The following is an 18,106-nucleotide window of genomic DNA, read 5'->3' on the forward strand; positions in this document are numbered from 1 at the left end:
GCCATGAATGAATGAAATATGGATTCAATGTTACTGAATAAAATAAATCAGTGAATGTACACACCCTATTGACTGTGTCTTTAACAGCTGGAACTGGCAATCGTGGTAAAGATGTCTGGAAACTGTATAACATGGGTTTACGTCCTGAGAACAGTTTTACAAGGGCCTGAAGAAAAGCAAAAATAAACACCACAAATTATTAGGTGCAGCAAAAGAAAAATTACAGAGTAAAAGTGTAATGTAACTCAGTTCTTTTCAGTGGTAAATTATATTGTACTAAATTTAGGAGACTAGCATATTTATCACTGTTTCACAAATAAAAAAGGCATTGACAGAAACTAACTCCCTAAAGGTTAAACAATATGTCAGTGGAAGACAGAGACGGTTATAGTAATTTCTGACTTTCCAGTCAATTTTCTTGTCATTAGACAATAATGCTGTTTTATGTATGGCACATCTTGATCTCAGTAGAAAATAAAGACAGTTACTTAGCACTTCTTTTCTTCATATATTCCCCTCTGTAAAGATTAAAAAAACAAGTCTACCAGTTGATCTTTTACTATACTACATAGTAGATACTACAAAAATACCTGTACTGCACTTCAAAACAGGAATCAAGACTGTCAGTCAAGGTTTCTAGGTAACTATAGCCAGCTTCAAAAATACTAATTATGCTTTGGTATCGTGGTTTAATGTTTTCCAAAGTTATAGCTCAACATCAACAATAGGATTGATATCACAGGGAATTAATTCAAGCATAAGTATATCTCTGCTAGTCTACTACATGATTTGAACATATAAAATTGTGCAAGCATGCCAGCGTTATACTCAGTGCTTGTGTTACAACCCAAAACAAAAAAGCCAGAGATGACTTAGCTTCAGATATTACAGCACCTCTTGTGTTCCACAGGAGACTGAAAACAGAAGCAGCATTTCTGTCTACAACTACTTTTCAGCTGCAGCACACAGTAGATCGAAAGTCTAAACCATGCAAGTTCTAGGTTACACATGAAAGGATTTTGACAGTGTCACCCTATTTCAGCATGAAAGTGAGGTTAAGCATTATTCCAACAATCCAGTGGAACCTTTAAATCTTGGTCCAATATATTACGCCATATATTGTATATGAGCCAACAGACTAAAGACAGAAGAAAACAGAGGACGTAATTTCACCACTAAATTCCGAAAACTTCTCCCTTCTGTCTCCTGTTCAACTGACAAAACTATTAGTTAAAATGTAGAGTGTTTCCTCCCTCTCAATTTCCTTGATCAGCACTTCTAGAGGAGGTTATTTCAAGAAGCACAAAACTCTTAAGAATTGCAGAGTATTACCAGCAAGAAAGACCTCCCTGCAAATGGATCTGTATCAGAGCCATCAGATGTACATAGATGCACCACAGTGATCGGCCCAATAAAATCTGTTTGTGCTTCATGACAAGATAAATCTGAAACCAGGTGGGAAAGAAAAAGCTCAGCTTTCCATATGAAAATCTAATTCCATACTTGGAGACAATTTTATTCCAGAACTCTTAAGCCAGAAAAGGCTGAAGTTACCTTCAGACAGAGAATACCTGCTCAACTGACAAAATTCAGCAAACAGATTTCATGGTATTTACCTCTTAAGCAAACTTGTAGCAGAAAATTCATAAAGTTTGAGACCATTAAAGTGATCTGACAGACACACACACTTCATTACATCTGATTTCATACACAAACACAGCAAACAATGTCATTCTAGCATATGTTGCATCTGTTCACAGATGATTACTATTTTTTAACTAATTAAAATAATTTATTTAATTTTTTAAAACCGCAACTAATAATTGCATTTCCCCCTTACCACTGGTACAGGAAATTTGACTTTAGAAGATGAAATATGTTCATTAAAAGTGTCACCAGACTTCCAGCCAGTCTGAAAAATCATGTTGTACTGTGACTGAAATCAGAGCTCAGGTTTTTGACTGGCATAACTATTTGAACAGAAAACCGTATTATAAAAATTATTATAAAAATATGGAAAGCTAAGGTAGTTGGAGCTGTTTAACTAGCAAGATCAGTCTTCTCTTTTGTTTGGTCTAGTTAAAGAGAGAATAAGATCTTAAAATAAATTTTCATAGTAAGTATAGATGAGTGCTGAGCATACACCTTTAGCATTCTGTATTCTTAAAACATATATAATACACAACAAAATACATATGCAACATACATGATAGGAGAAATTTATAAATATGATATGCAACAAAGCATGGTAAGTAGCATTACAGTTCATACTCTTTTAAGTTCAATAAGGCAATATTAAGAGCTTTAAAAATATCTGGTAGGACATGCTGAAAACCAAGGCAGCTAGAGCTTCAAGCAACTGACAGAAAACCTTACCATTCAGAGCCTCTGGACTGTACAAATTCAAGTCACGAGGCTGATACCGCTTCCAGGAGAAACCATCAATTAGAAATTTCATTTGTAACAGACAAACATTAAATTCTATTTTAGTGTACCATTCTGGATACCTGTCCTTGAACATATTTCATAGTAAATCATGACACGTGCCTCGGTTAACGTACACCAGTTAATTTTTGAGGCTGCAGAGACTGATTTTATCATAGTATGGTACCTCAGTTATTTCTACAACGATACTGCCAAAAGTGAGTTGAAACAACTTAGACCAAGCAGCAAAACCCCACTTCATCTCTTGCAGCACCTATATCTACATTTCCTATCATATCCTTTAAGAATCCTTTTCCAAAGCACCACAATAATCCACAGGAGATACAGCACTCTCATCTTACCCCTATATGAAAACTGCATAACAAGCCACCTCCACCTTATGCTTCTTCTCTAACTTGTTTTGGAGGCATACCAGTAAATCAATTGAAAGGACACTCAATATTATTTTCTTCAAGCATAAGAATAATTTTATAATGGATGACCAGAAATCCTAACATTTCAACGAAGAATTGGGGTAGCACTTTCTGTGAAGACAAGATTCTTTGGTGCTGCAGGCCAAATTCTTGCACACAGAGAAAAAGTAGGTATTTCAGTCACACGGTCCCAAGGCATTGGCAAATTTAGAAGTATTCTTGAAGTGTTTACTCTTCCTTCTATAAGGCCAGAAAAAACAGTTTAATTACAGCACTAGAAGGGTGACAGTAACTAGTAGAAATAGCTGCCTAACAGCCTCCTGTCCCATGACACAGAAAACAGAAGTAGAGAAAAAAATACAAGATTTTTTTCTAGGGCTTTGAATACCAATAAGACAGAAGTTAAGATGAAACAGGAAGACAACATATCCTTACCATCCAACACTTGGTGCCTGTAGTAAGCTTGCCATGTTCAGAGAACATCCAACCATGATAGGAAAGCAGCATTTTCAGAGAGTAGCGCATTGTGACAATAAGGGCAACCCAAAGCCCAGTGCCAAAAAGCACTCCACTCACGATGTTCTGTGTTTGGTTTGACATGTAGCCACTATTTAAAACAAAAGCCAGCACATGCCAGTTAATGTCTGTTTAAGTTCCAAAGAGAAGCTGATATGGCAAACCTAAGTTTAATGGTACTACAGGCAGGCATTGCACAAGCTTCATGCCTGCTTACCCCTTTTTCATAAGCTTCTTTCCAAACACCTTTTCATGCATCAAGATCAAAGGCCACAAAAGTTGCCAAATGTGCTTCCCAAATACTCAGAAAACAATGCAGTAATACTGGTATAACAACCTACCTATTTCATACCCTCATACATCTGTTTATTTGGCTTACCCTCTCACAACCATAGATCCCAAAACTGATACATTTTAAACAGGAATAGCTTTAACAGTATCTGCAAATAAAACCGATTTCTCTTTAGAGGAAAGTAACTTTTCTGTCTACTTACGTTGTATCAAGTGTTTTGTTGATTTTAGCTATAATTCCTAAGGAAGGATCAATTTTGGCATACATTGTTGACATCACACCCACAACTACAATAAGCCAGCTAGATGGGCTAGCAGGATAAACGCCGGTGATAATTCCATTCTGGAAAGAAAAGCCTTCACATAATTTTTTCATACCAAAGTGGTTGACTTCATATTACCATGAAAAGATATTTAAGTCATTTAGTTTTAAACAAGTAGTTAAGCTTATCCAACGTTTTCTTACATACGCTGATCTCAGGAGTAGGGAATGGATTTAGTTAAGTTTGACTACTACAGAAAATTGTCCCATTAATATCAAGAATTAAAGGAACTTTTAAGTTCTCTTACCGAACAAGACACTGAGAATCAGAATCAAGATTTTTTTTTTTTTATAATTTCAATGGTCCTCCTCATAGCTAGCTTTATATGAAAATTGTAATAAGACTGTTGTTAATATGCTTATGTTTTTGAAAGAGATTTTGAAGATAGCCTGTAGCTTATGTAGATTGATAAGTATCTGTTTTGTTAGTAGCATTTATAATCTCATGAACAAAACAGTAAGTTCACAAGGATTTATATCAAATACCTCATTGGAAACAATACTACATAGCATAAGTTGTACAAGACAGATGCTCAGGCAACTTTTTGAAAATAGCAAACCTTCTCCTTAATTTGCAAATTTGATTTTATACATTCTTTGCCAAAATAAAGAGTGTAGTCTTGTACCTCTAAGAGATATGACATTAAAAATCACTAGTTGTATATTTGACTTAAGCTAAAAGAATATATAATTACGTGATGCATTACAAAGAGAATGAAGTCAATTAAAGCTATTATTAATTCCTACATGTTTCATCTTGCTTCCACAGAATACATCAAAAACATGTACTCTTTCAGTCTTTACAGCATTACTCAGTGCTATTTTCTTCAGTATCCCTTGTATTAACTAAAACCTACACAAGTCTTTCACAATGAGGAACTTCATTTGCCATAAAGGAAAAAAAAAAGTTTTGCCTAACAAAACTCCAGTAAATCTATAAAGCATTAAATAACCCTCAGGTTTAGTGGATTTGACTAATTTGGCATACCTTGAATCTGATGAACTTTTTCTTCCATGAATAGACACCAGATAGGTAAATTTGTTTGAGTGCCTCATGGCTCATTCGCAGGTCAATCCCATCTGGAGTTACTGTAAATTGAAAAGCTACTGCCTGATGAGCTTCCGCCATTTTCACAGGGAGTTCTGCCAAAAAACAAAGTTAAAAAATAAATACTTCCTTCTCATTCAACAGAACTAGAAGCTAGCCCATTTCTAGAAAGACATATTCTACACCGTAATTTTGGGGAAGATTTCCAAGTAGGAAAAATTTACATACAGTACTTGCCTCTTCCTTACAGACTATGCTTGCACTTCGGTCTGACTGTCCGGTTTGTTAATTAAGGTACCTCTTCTATCCACCACAGCTGAAAATGGAAGCAAAACACTCCTGTAACTCCAGCATTTTGGCAGCACCGCAGCAAGCTGAATATTGAGCATATACACAATACAAAAAAAAAATAAAAATATCAGAGCAGAGCAGAAAAAGCCATAATATTTGGAAAAAGCGTATCACAGCTACAGAGCATCTCCCTCTTAATGATAAAGGCGATTCAGCAAATGGGTTTTTTTCATCCTTTTGAAACAAAAGATATAAAGTTTTCGCCTCAGCTAGCAAATCAGAGCTGCTTCTGGCCATATCTTTCACTGAATTTTTTTTCATATCTTAATTTCAAGCTGATTACTCACACCAATAAGACACTATATAGTTCCTATGGCTCTGAGCTCTGACTGGCACATAACTGCAAAAATCAAAATTATGCAGAGTAGAGGAAATTCTGATAGACTGTCATCCTCTATTGAATGGTATGTGAGGACTAACCAGTGCAGTTTAGCTGGACACTTCAAAAGCAGTTTACTATGACTGCAGTGCTGCTCCTCTAGTCTGTAAATTTTCTACTATGTCAAAGTCCTCTAAAACACAAAGAACGGGTGCAAAAGTGTATGAGTAGACAACTAGGGAACATAAAGACTTGGAATGCAGCAGTAACAGTAGGCTTAGGAAACAAATGCATAATAAATAAAAGAGAAGGAGTACTAGGTAAATATGAACAAAGTAAGTGCTGCTACACATCATCTAGTAAGGCTGCTGACCAACAGGCAGGGACTGCAATATTTAAAGTGCCTATCTGTAGACCAGCCTGCAATGATCCACCTCTGCAATACAACTACTGCTACAGTGGCTGATGGTAATTCACAGATCTCCCAAATCCATCAGCCACTGCTCAAGTCAGAAGCTGTGTTCTGAGGGAATCAGGCTTCTCTGTTTCCAGAGGGGTAGCTAAAGCTCATAGTATCCTACAGATAGTATGTAATTTGATCTATGTGCATACAGCATCTGATTAGGAAACAAAGAACTCAAATCAGCTTTGAAGACCGGTTTAGAAAGCTTTAAAACAAGCCCTGTATGCCCTAGTAACAACTGCAATTTGTAGTACTTAATGACTCAGTCACTAACAACTACTTATATGGGCCCTGCTGTATGAGGAAGTCAAAGTCAGCTGTCCATTCATTCATTTAAATTGTTCAGCACCAGCTGACGTTGAGACCAAAACTGCAACAGAGCAATAAAACAGAGACAGGCAGCAGTAATACACGGTATAACCTGGGCTCAACAGGGATTGCGAAAGGGGAAAGTATTCAAAGTTAAGAATTTACCATATGTTTAGCAGTACTATTAAGACTAGGATCAAAAAAACCCCAACAAACACAAACAAAAGACCCCAACCATATCCACATACAGAGAATCAGGCACCTGGATTTGTCTCAAGAAGGGCCAACAGGTTCTGCAGTTCACTCATGGAATTTTGTATTTTAGAATGTCAGTGTCTTAAGTACCAGATCTACTAGTTTTCTTACCCTTCACCTCCCCTCTGACTTTTCGGCTTGGAAATTTGTAATTAATCTCCTCTCTGTTTCTGAAAGGAAAGAATTTCAGGAACTCTCATTTTTAGGCACATGGTTTTTTACTGTTGAAGACATAAAAATACTATAAATAGCATTAATTGTGAACAATTAACCTAACATTTTAATGAATTAAAATTTAGCATGCTCATAAAATTAAACATGCTTCAGTAAGGAAAATATTCCTCATTCCCAAATGAAAAAATATCAATCCAGCAAGAATTAATCCCGAATCCAGTAAACAAATACAGTCCAGCTCTAGGACTGTACTGCTTGACCTTAGGATGTGAAACAATAAAACGGCCTGTTTCTTTTCATATTCCTTTTCTTTACTTAAGAAAACCATAAGCCTTTAAGAGCGTCCTGAATTACGATGGCTGAATACCAAAGGCTTCCTGAAGTCTCTTTCTCTGAACACTTGTTTTCCTCCTTCAAGGCGAGTTTAATCATAAGCCGCTGTACACTTCCCCTCTGCTGCATTCCTCCACTGCCACGTGCTTGCAAGGAAAGTAGGTAAAAGGGCACAGGCCGGAGGCGCATGCCTTAGACTTTTAAACTTGACTTGCCACTGTTCCTAAGGCAGCACCCACATCAATCAGCTAGCACACACTGAAACAATGGCTTCTTCTAACTTCAGGCATTTTAATCTGCAACGTATTTCTGTACGGCGTACACTAATTGACCTCGTTCCCAGCAGAGAGCCCTAAACAACAGCTTTTGACTTTCTTAGCAGTTTGGCCAAGTCTTACTCAAAGAGGAAAAAAAAAAATCCAGCACAATTATTTCTAAAAGTAATCTGAAATGGTTATTTTCATTCCTTTCAGTGTCCTCCAGTAATATTAATATATCTTCAAAAACCACACACTTGCCCCTTAAAATTTGGTTTATTGATCGTTTGGGGTTTTTTTCCTGTTTATTTAAAGAAGAAAGCTGCCTGTTCCTTGCTCTTATCTGGTTTTACTTCAATTCAAACATGCTGTAACATCTGCAGATGTTTCTCCTCTTCCTTTTTCATACCTCTGCTTAAGCCAAACAAAACTTAGCACAGTTTTTTTTCCATTGTTGTAAGCAAGTACTGCTATGTCGGATGTCACTTTTAAGTCAAGAAAACACAAAGCACACTAGAAAGCCTAAGTCGTGATGGTCTGAAAAAACTATGCTGCTACACCTCCTATGCATAAAGCATCCTCAGGCTGCTGTTTTTGCAGTTTCAGGACATTTATACTACAAAGCCTGACGTTTAACTGACAGACCTTATGACTTCAGGACATTATGACACTGAACTGTGTTAGGGCTTACGTGTTCCTACAGTCACAGAAGGAGATAACAGCCTCAACTCTGGGAAATCTGAAGCTAAGAGAGGCCCCATGTGCCCCATTTAAGTCAGGCATGCAAGAAGTTACTCCTGGTTGGTAATGTCTCTCTGAATCACACAATACAGAACACAATGTCTAAAAGACAGTGAAAGAATTACCATGCGCGTTTTAAAACACACCAAGCCACGATACAGCAGTTAAATGTATTATGCTACACTGCACAAAACTAGGTATTAATTTCTGAAGTGGTTACTTTTGGAAATGCTACTGAGTATGAATCTTCTTGTGTTTCTGTAGATTTCATAAGCTTTATATGGATAAAATAATAGGGCTAAAAAAGAGTTAAGTCACCACCTATACTTCATAAAAAGCAACTCCTCTGCTTTAAGGGGATGTCACCTCTTATCACAGAATTCATCCTAAACACTTGCTTCCCATACATTGCTTGCCTCATGCAATCCACTTTTCCCCCCCATTTCCTCTTCCTCTGGAACAGAGAGAACCCTGCTGTTTCCCCATGTCAGAAGTTCAAACATCCAATGGAAAGACACATATTATTTAAATGTAGTTTTCACATCTATAACTCCTTTTCCTGGAAAGGAAGTAAGTTAACAGGGAGGAAAACTGGAGAGAAGTCTTACTCATGTGATCCAGAATAGCTAAAACCTTGATGAGAGACTTAATTCTATGACTCTCACTCGCAAGTTACCTCGGCAATTTAGTTTGACCCTGTCCTCACAGATTTTTAACATCTATTTATAGATTACCTTTTATATGCAGGGCATACAACTGCCAGTGACCAAACCAAGTTCACAAAACAATTGTCTCCAATTATTCTACTCTGACAACCAAGGACTGACAGTCTTCTTCAAAAAGCAATGGCTGCTGCATACAGTTTCTCTGAGTACTCTGCTACATACCACCACACACAGGTTTCATACTGCCAGAGCTCTCAAACAGACGCCTTTGGCACTCAAACCACTGCGTTCATAGATGGTGGGTAGACTTGCAGCAGTACATGTATGATGGCAGCTCTGAATTCAGAATTACCTGTATAATGGCAGTTCTGAATTCCCAATTACCTGGAAGTCCTCATAACTTCATGGAGGTGCAAGGTATCACCAATAAAGCAATGAGAAGCATCTTATCACATGGACTCTGCCTTCTGACTCCTGCCAAGTTCCTACGAGGCAAGCTTAGAAGTAAACAACCAAACCATAACAGAAGCCTGCCCCTGAAGAATTTTTCGTTCATTCATAAAAATAAAGTCAAAACTTCAAAATTTAGCTTAGCACTCAGGTTTCAAAAAGAAATAGAGACTGCTGAGAAATATGATACTAAATCATTTAAAGTTACATTGCTTAAGGAAGCTTTCAAGATGGGAAGTGGAGAGAAATATCAGATGAAAGTACATTAAACCCAATTTTTATTAGCAAACATACTTAAAAACTGTATTAAAATTTCCATTTAAAGCTAGACACCTTAAACTAAGAAGGTCTTGGAAAACCTTCTTAGTTTAGCAAGTACCCCAAACTCTTGGTCTGACCCCAAAACAGTTTATTTCAAAGAGAAAAGCAGGGCAGGGAGGGAATCTATTTCTATTAACATGCAAAGCAGTAAGAGTTACTGTTTGAATGCTAAAAGCAGCCACAGAGAACTGGAAAATAATTCTGGAGTTCTCACAAGTTCTCGTAAAACACTTCAACTCTGAAACCTGTTTAAAAATTGAAAACGTTGAAGTTTTATCCAGTATTTTACTGCCCACAGATAAGATCTCCCTTCAGAAGGTGAGCTTGCTACAGCTTTTGGTAGAAAACAGACACTCAAAAAGTTTATTTTGTATGTTTATTTGACAAAATAATTTGACACTTTAGGATAGATCACTGAATTCCAAGAGTCTGAGGACAGACTTAGTGAAATCAGAGCCAGTACTAAAACAGTAAGACATCTGCGCTGTGTTTGTGCTGAGACAGTGACCAAATATTTTCTCTCAGCTGTGTAAGCTATCATTATGGAAATCTGTATTTTCTACTCTCCTAAAAAAAACCAAAAATACAAACGTGTTTTGTTCTATACAAATCAGTAAATAACTGCTTATGCTCAAATCTGTTGATTTCATATCAGATACTAAATAAAAAGAGAATTCCAAACACTGGGATGTCTATCCAATCTCCTCATGCATTACTCTGAATTTCTTTTCAGATTTCAATTATTGATGGTTATATCAGTCCAAGACTTCCGTACCAGCAATACAAAATAATTCAGACTACCCTATAGTAGCTGACTTTGCCTGTGTAATGTGCTAGCAATGAAATGATATGCAGTGAAGCACAACAACGACAGTGCCAACATCCTCAAGTAACTTGCTAGCATGTTAGTTTACTTCCACACTTTGCCACCAGCTACAGTTAAATGGCAACACCAACCTACACAGCCACCCCAGAAGTGGATGCAAATCCACTATGGATTTGCACAGTGGATAATCAAGGTTGCTTATTTTTGCTTTTGTTGAAAAACACTCATGCAAACAAGGTTCTCCAAAACAAAATATCAAATACTTACAACACGCAGCAGGGTCTCTTATTACACAAATGTAAAGGGTTAGAATCTTCCAAAATATTTTGTAAATGGAGTTGGCTTTGTAACCTTCAACAAGTGTGTCTTCACCTGTCTGAATTCTGCAGAGGTTCTGAAGTCTCTCAATCTGACAGCCTTTTAGATGTTCGATGCAAAAGCAGCAGCTGTCAAATATGTTGAAAAGTTTGAAGATGGCAAAAAAAAAAAAAAAAAAAAGAAGAAACTGCAAATGGATTTACCAGTCCCTGTACTGAAACTGGGAGCAATGGCTGATAAAACAAAGGTTTTCACTGCCACCCAGATGGACCTTGACAGGCTGGAGAAACAGGCAGGCTGAAACCTTGTTAAGTTCAACAAGAAGTGCAAAGTCCTGCACCTGGGGAGGAGTAACCCACACATTAGTACACGCTGGAGGCTGACTGGTTGGAAAGCGAAGCTGCAGCAAGCTGCACGTGAGCCAGAAAGGTGCCCTTGAAGCAAAAGCAGGTAACAGAATCCCGGAGGGCATTAGGAGCACTGTTGCCACCAGGTGACTCTTCCCTTCTAGTCAGTGCTGGTGACACCCCATCTTGAGAACTGTGTCCAGTTCTGGGCTTCTCAATGAGAGAAATGAAACTACTGGAGAGAGTTTAGTGAAGAGCCACTAAGAGGATTAAGGGCTTGAACCATCAATCCTGCTTTTTTATGCAGTTCTAACATAGCAGAGATGCTTTATGAAATTTAACATAGGAATTTTTGTAAGAGACTTGCTTTAAAAAATAAACTCAGAGCACTGAACAAGAAATCCTGTGCTTCAGTTACTTTAAATAAACATCATACTTTGAAATTCGCATTGGTAGTAGCAGTCAAATATTCAAGTATTCAATAGCTAGTCTGAAGGCAGGAGGTAGATTTTTGGAGCTGACCTTAAATGCCACATACATTGCAGTGATATGGTGGGAAACTGTACAAACTCCTAATAAAAAATAAGGTTGAAATTTAATGTTACATGTATATCCCTACCTAGACAAAACATTGACTGTCCCAATCAAATTAAAAGTGTCTGTATTATCAGTAATAAAACTGACATGACTTCAGTAAACTGTTTTCATGGAGTTTGGTACAAATGCAATAGTTTCAGGCACTAAAGCATGTGCTATACAGCAGCATCCAGCGCTGACTCAGTAATTCAAGGTGCCATCCACTCATATGTCAGACAGTGGAGGGGAGGCAGTCACTCACACAAATGCCACAATTCTGCTCTAATGCAAGAGGTTTGATCAAGTAAGACAGCTAACCAGAGAATCCCAAAAGGATGCCAAAAATGCTTTTGGTGCTCCTGGTGCTCCTTTGATGCATAGCTGAACAAAATTAAAACTAAAGCTAAAGAAAAAGCATTCAGTTTAATGGAAAACTAAAAAAACATCAAATTTGTCTGGAGTTTTATGACCTCCAAAGGAAATTTAGGTTTGGATCTACAAAATCTTCAGTAAACAGTATAAAATATGCAGCTCAAACATTTAAACATATGACTAAAAAGACTGTCTAGTCTCTCTCATATCTATTTCTTGGATATTTTATTAGCTAATGCCACCTTTATGTATACTGCACTTCTGCAAAAAGGTATCGAGATACCAAAGCCTCAGAAAGAGCAGAGTTTATTCATAGCTCATGTGACATTCCACGAGGTGCTGACTTTTGAACTTACTAGAAATATTAACAAGACACAGTTATTGACTTGAGAATTTCTATTTCTAAATAGCTTCCTTACCTAATAACCTTCAATAATATCTAATCAGGCTTCAACATATAAGACAACACGGATACTTGCTGCTCTCAATTCTTACCAATAACTCAGCTATCTTACAATGACTAATCATATTTTACAGACACAAAATCATTATGAGAAATCTAAGGAGTGAAGCCAAATAATTTCCATGCAAAAATTAGTCATGTGGATTAAATTCACTTAACAGGGCTTCTCAGGTGAACCTAATGACCACGGCATAGAAATAAAACAGAAACCAAAGAATCATCTCCTTTAAAAGTTGAATTAGCATAGCATTCAATCAATTATCACTTGATCTGATGAAAACAAAGTTAAACTGACAGGTGTTCTCATGCCACTTTAGTTTTGACAAGTTCTCCTATTTGCTTATTGCCCGTCATTGGCTCCAATCCTTCCCACCCTCACCTACACCTGACAGCTGTGGTCTCTTGGAATTGCAAATGTCTCTAAGGATTTCCCACATCTAAAAAAATGAACAAATGCTGTGGTTCAAGACAAGGTGGAGAACTGAACACATGTATTTTCCCAGGTACAGCAAAAGTCACCCACAGCAGACAGTCTGAAATCAGAACAGCTAAGAAGTCTGCAGCAACTTGCTGTCCCACTGACAGTTTGTGTCCTGACCTCAGCAGTTCTCCAAAATCACCTGCAGGTGAATATTCATTACCCTCTGCAGGTATCTCCCTTGGAATCTAGGGCCCATTTCTTTATCCCCTTTCCAAGTGGTAAACTGGTGCAACAGGTATATGTGGATGGAGGGGAATAACAAACAGACCAAAGAATGAAACATAAACATACATGAACAGATCTCTTCCTTAAAAGCCAGTTTGAGATCTATTTATCACACATAAATCTTCTGTTCCAGAAGCTCACTGCAGCTGGGATCTTGAAGGTAGGACACATTGAGAGGCAGATTCATGCCAATGCTCCTAGCTCCTAACAGATATTACACAGCAACATCAAACAGTCAGCTGTAGCTCTCAAGTAGAAAGTCCAGAAAAGCAGTTTGAGCTTTTAATTCACACGCAGCTTTCAATTGCTCAGAGGGAATAGATCAGATTGGAATAATTTCAGAAAAATTGATGCCAGTGGAGAAAATAGTCACAGACAGCAGTTCTCAAACACTATTTTTCATTACACTGTATGAAACCATTTACACTGAAGATGTCTGAGATGGTAAGGAACTGTGGGGTGACAAAGTTCATCTCCTACCCACTCAGTCATTTCTGAGGGCTCAAGCTTGTGACCGCTAGCTACTGTGACAAGTGAGTGTATCTCAGGGGCCAGAATTCAATGCTAGTTTTAGCTTTCATTTTAGACATCCAAACAAGTGTTTGCCTGCTGGCTTTAAACTCCCATTAGACTCAACACAGATGCCATCAAGGTTTCTTGGAGAGATGGTCACAGAACAGACTTTTCACTAGCACTTCTGGGAGAAAGTTAGTAAATTGCCTTCTCACCTGATAAAACTGAAGACAGGCAAAGTAGAGGAGACTGGCTATAGCAAACAATGTGTTAATTACTAGGCTATCCCAAAGGAATATTAATCCCTACAGTTTCTGGATCTTATGACCTCTTTTCCCAATAGCATGCTCCTGTAAATGATGGTTCCAAAACATACACTTCAACAAATAAACAAACAACCCCCCCCCCAAAACCCTCAACAAACACAAAACACCAACATTCTTCACATCAAAACAGAAACTTATAACTGTTGTATTATTTCTAGGGATTTTCCCCTGTCCTGGCTAGGACATACCATACTGTTCCTAGGCCTCTTACATCATTCTAGCATCTATTGCACTACATGTTATATTGTACACACCCCAGCAAGCTACATCCTCTGACCTTCTATAAATCCAGAATAATCCTACTGAGTAACAGAGAAGCATACTCTGCTAAAACACTGCACAGTTATCACACCATGTAGAAACTTCCCCCACCCCACAAACACTAGGCTCTAGATCTGGGTATTTCTTTTTAACTGCTATAAAAGACATACTTAGGCATTTAGATTATACAAGTTTTATCCCTTCTCTCTCTCTCTTTGAACTTAATGAGCTTCTATGCAGCAAACAAGAATTATTCTCTATGACAACAAATATTTCTGGAATGGCAAGACTTTTACGAGACATACAAGATGTCAAGTTTTAGGACTTAGGAGATCCTGGAAGATGGACCACAATGTAGGGTGACCAAAAGCAAACTGAATTAACTGCTCTCACAGTAATTCAATGACATTTTACTGTATCAGGTTGAAAGACTTGAATAAGGTCTTTCACCCTGTAGAAGGTTGAAAGACCAAAGAACCAGTTCCAAACCTTTTGCAAAAATATTTAAATTGGCCATTCATATTAAAGCTAACCCAGACTTGAAGAAAGAAGGATGCTCTTCAGTCATCTGGATCTTCTTTTTCTGAAAATGTGGAGTTCGGGACTATGATACAGCATGCTGCACGACAAAGACAATGGGTTTGGAATATTAAAAATACACAGTTTTGGAATTTGGTTGTTTGGTTGAGGTTTTGGGGGAGGGAAGGGTTGTTTCCTCGTCTTTTTAATACCAGCATTTATCCAAGTCGATTTTTACCCAAGATTTTCAACAGGAGGCTCGGGATTCAACATCCCGCCTATGGCAGAAACACCCTCCCTGTCCAGTGCGCACCGAGCCGCCGATCGCTCCAGAGTCGGCGTTTGGGTGTAGCTGCTCGGGATCGTGTGCTGCTCCGTCTCCGGCCCCCCGGATTCCCAACGCGGGGATCCGGGATCCCTCCCCAGCGCCGCAGGGCGCGCTCCCGCCCCCGGCGCGCCCCCGCCGCCCCGCCCCGCTCCGGGCGCGCTCACGTGACCGCTGCCGAGAAGTGGGTGAAAGGTCGCGCCGCCGCAGCCCCGCCCCGGGCCGCCCGCGCGCCCCCGGCCGCTCCAGGCCTTTCCACGCGCGCCGGGAAGGCGCTGCCAGAGCCAAACAAAAGTTCCCAGGGAAAAGCACCGCGAGCAATGAAAGAAGCGGAGTACATCTCACAGCTAGGAGGGGAAACAAAAAAGGGTGTTACTCAGCTTGTGCAACGGAACAATTTCCATTCTGCTTCTCAGCACTATAAAGCCTCAGTTGTTCGAGGTTACAGTTTTGTTGAGCCAGGAATAATGATTTCTTCCTGGGAAAAGCTCTTCATTCAGGGCTGTAACACCTCAGAATTTTAAAGAGTCCTCAGATCAACTTTCAAGCTAAGTCACAGCTATGACAGATCCCAATACCTGTGTAATCCTGTAAATCTACATTTCCTAGACTAACAGAGATCCACACAGTACTTACCTACAATACTACCTGTGCTATTTTAAAATGGTAATTATTAGTTTATATCGATATGCTAACAACAAAAAGAACCTGCTAATTACCTCTGACGCCCACAAGAATTGTTTCATTTAACATCCGTTTGCAATGGTCAGAAAACGCAGAAAGGAGGTTGCAGATCTGGAAACTGAACACGTCAGACACTCAGGAAAACATAATGAAAGAAGACCGAAGGCATTACATCTCCATTTTCAGTGCTACACTCCTACACACGTGAAAAGGAAATGAGTAGCGTTCTGTACTGTAACATCCCTTAGACTGCAGACTGCCCTCTAAGTGCTGACAATCTGCCAGGTTAAGAGGAAGAATGAGATGTTTGTCTTGATCCTAACTTTGCACTTTTCTCTTTCCAAAAAAGGAACTTCCTGTTACACTTTCATTAACACTACTACAGCTCTGTTATAACTGGATTATAACAGAAGTAATATTTTAGGTTGAGTTTTCTATTTTAAACCCGAGAACATAGCGCAAAAGACCGAAGCTGTGCAAAGATGAAGCAAGAAAAGGGAATTCCGAAATGATGCAAAAATCTTGATCTTTTACAAGAAGTCTAATTAGCGTCCTCCTACAGTAAACCTGTCATGCCTTGAGCAAAGTATTACGTTTTCGGTGCGAAGCTCGAACGCAGTTTTTACAGGTTTCACAGGCTGGAATCGCACGGGCAATATGGACTAGTCTCTCATACACACACACACACACAGACACACAATTATTTCGCTTCCGCACACTTGAAAACCCACCAGTGATGCTGCGCCGCGTGCACACTTCTACAGACGTGAAACTCCTCCCGGTTACGGGCCACAACCACGAAGCTGCGGGTCACCCGTGTCACCTTTGTTGACACGGCGGCGCAGATTTAGCGAGTCTCCCCGTACCTGTGTACCTGTGTCTCGCCGCTCCCTTGTCCCAGTCCCCTCCCTCATGTGCGGCACTAAGGCACTAGCCCTCAAACCACGGGCAAATCGCGAGCAGGATGCCAAGGACACCGCGCCTTTCCACGGCTCTCCAGCGCCCGCCTCGGCACCGCGCCCACCACCTTCTCTGCGTTTCCACCTTTTTCTCCAGCAAGGACAAGCCCCGCTTAACAGCAGCACCCGGCACACTGGCGCAGGCACCACACAACTTCGTGCTCGACCTAATAGAAACAATAATTAGGCTGAAACCGGACCAACCGAGCCCGTCCGCCTGGCCCCAATGTGGCCCTTCCTCAGCCCCAAGGAAGGCGCGCCCCGGCTGAAGGGGGAGGGGAGCGGCGGCCCGCGGTGAATCAGCCGGACACGGGAGGGACGGGGCCCGCCGCGCCCCCTCCCCGCTCCCTGACACCGCCCGAGCCCGGTGCTCGCAGCCCCGGCGCGGCGGCCGGGCCCCGTCCCGCTCACCTGCAGAGCCCGGCGGGGACGGGCGCGGAGCGGCGCTGGGCGGGCGGGCCGGGAGCGGCCGCTCGGGAGGCAGCGATGGGACGGCGGCCGCGCCCCTGCACGCCCCGCGGAGGCGGAGCGAGAGCGGGCAGGGAGGTGCCGCCGGAGAGAAGCGCTGGGCTGGGCTGGGTTGGGCTGAGCGGTCGGCGGGAAGCCGGGGGCAGGGATACAGGGAAGCCCTCCCAGACCTGGGGGAAGTCCGGGCGGGGGAGGTGGTCTTGGGGTTGCAGCGGGGACGGGGTCCCACGGTCTCTATGGCTTCTCAACCGCCCGCGGGAATGAAGCTCCAGGGATTGCGAGGAGAGGATCCGGGGCGTATAAGCGGGGGCGAAATGTGCACCTTGGGAGAGGATTGCGCGTGGGGGACCAGTTTGGTGATAAGTGTGGCCAACAGGTCCAGGGAAGTGATTCTTCCCCTGTACTCAGCGCTAGTGAGGCCACACCTCGAATACTGTGTCCAGTTCTGGGCCCCTCAGTTCAGGAAGGATATTGAGGTCCTGGAGCAGGTCCAGAGAAGAGCTATGAAGCTGGTGCAGGGACTCGAGCACAAGTCCTATGAGGAGAGGCTGAGGGAGCTGGGGTTGTTTAGCCGAGAAAAGAGGAAGCTCAGGGGAGACCTCCTCACTCTCTACGACTCCCTGACAGGAGGTTGTAGCCAGGTGGAGGTTGATCTCTTCTCCCAGGCAACTATCAGTAAGACAAGAGGTCTTAAGCTCTGCCAGGGGAGGTTTAGGTTGGATATTGGGAAGTAATTCTTTACAGAGAGGGTAATCAGGCATTGGAATGTG

The 18,106-nt window shown here is 40.7% G+C and overlaps 1 protein-coding gene across 11 annotated transcripts in view; it reads right to left on the minus strand.

Annotated features, from left to right (window-relative positions):
- CPT1A (carnitine palmitoyltransferase 1A) overlaps positions 1-17,398 on the minus strand; it is a 38,733-nt gene extending 21,335 nt beyond the window's left edge. The window contains exons 1-6 of one of the 11 annotated variants that reach the window (XM_064657727.1): positions 17,280-17,398; positions 5,273-5,351; positions 4,976-5,130; positions 3,869-4,008; positions 3,294-3,465; positions 65-166 (exon numbers count right to left, since the gene is read on the minus strand). In XM_064657727.1, the coding sequence (XP_064513797.1) occupies positions 65-166; positions 3,294-3,465; positions 3,869-4,008; positions 4,976-5,116 (555 nt within the window). In that variant the 5' untranslated portion in view covers positions 5,117-5,130; positions 5,273-5,351; positions 17,280-17,398. Of the gene's footprint in view, positions 1-64; positions 167-2,376; positions 2,426-3,293; positions 3,466-3,868; positions 4,009-4,975; positions 5,131-5,263; positions 5,410-5,806; positions 5,899-10,766; positions 11,409-16,640; positions 17,151-17,279 lie in introns of those variants that run through there. The other 10 variants (XM_064657733.1, XM_064657729.1, XM_064657731.1 and 7 more) reach the window with 10 other exon arrangements.
- Positions 17,399-18,106: the final 708 nt, after the last annotated feature.

The sequence above is a fragment of the Pseudopipra pipra genome, chromosome 6 (assembly GCF_036250125.1).
Source record: "Pseudopipra pipra isolate bDixPip1 chromosome 6, bDixPip1.hap1, whole genome shotgun sequence".
Lineage (NCBI taxonomy): Eukaryota > Metazoa > Chordata > Aves > Passeriformes > Pipridae > Pseudopipra > Pseudopipra pipra.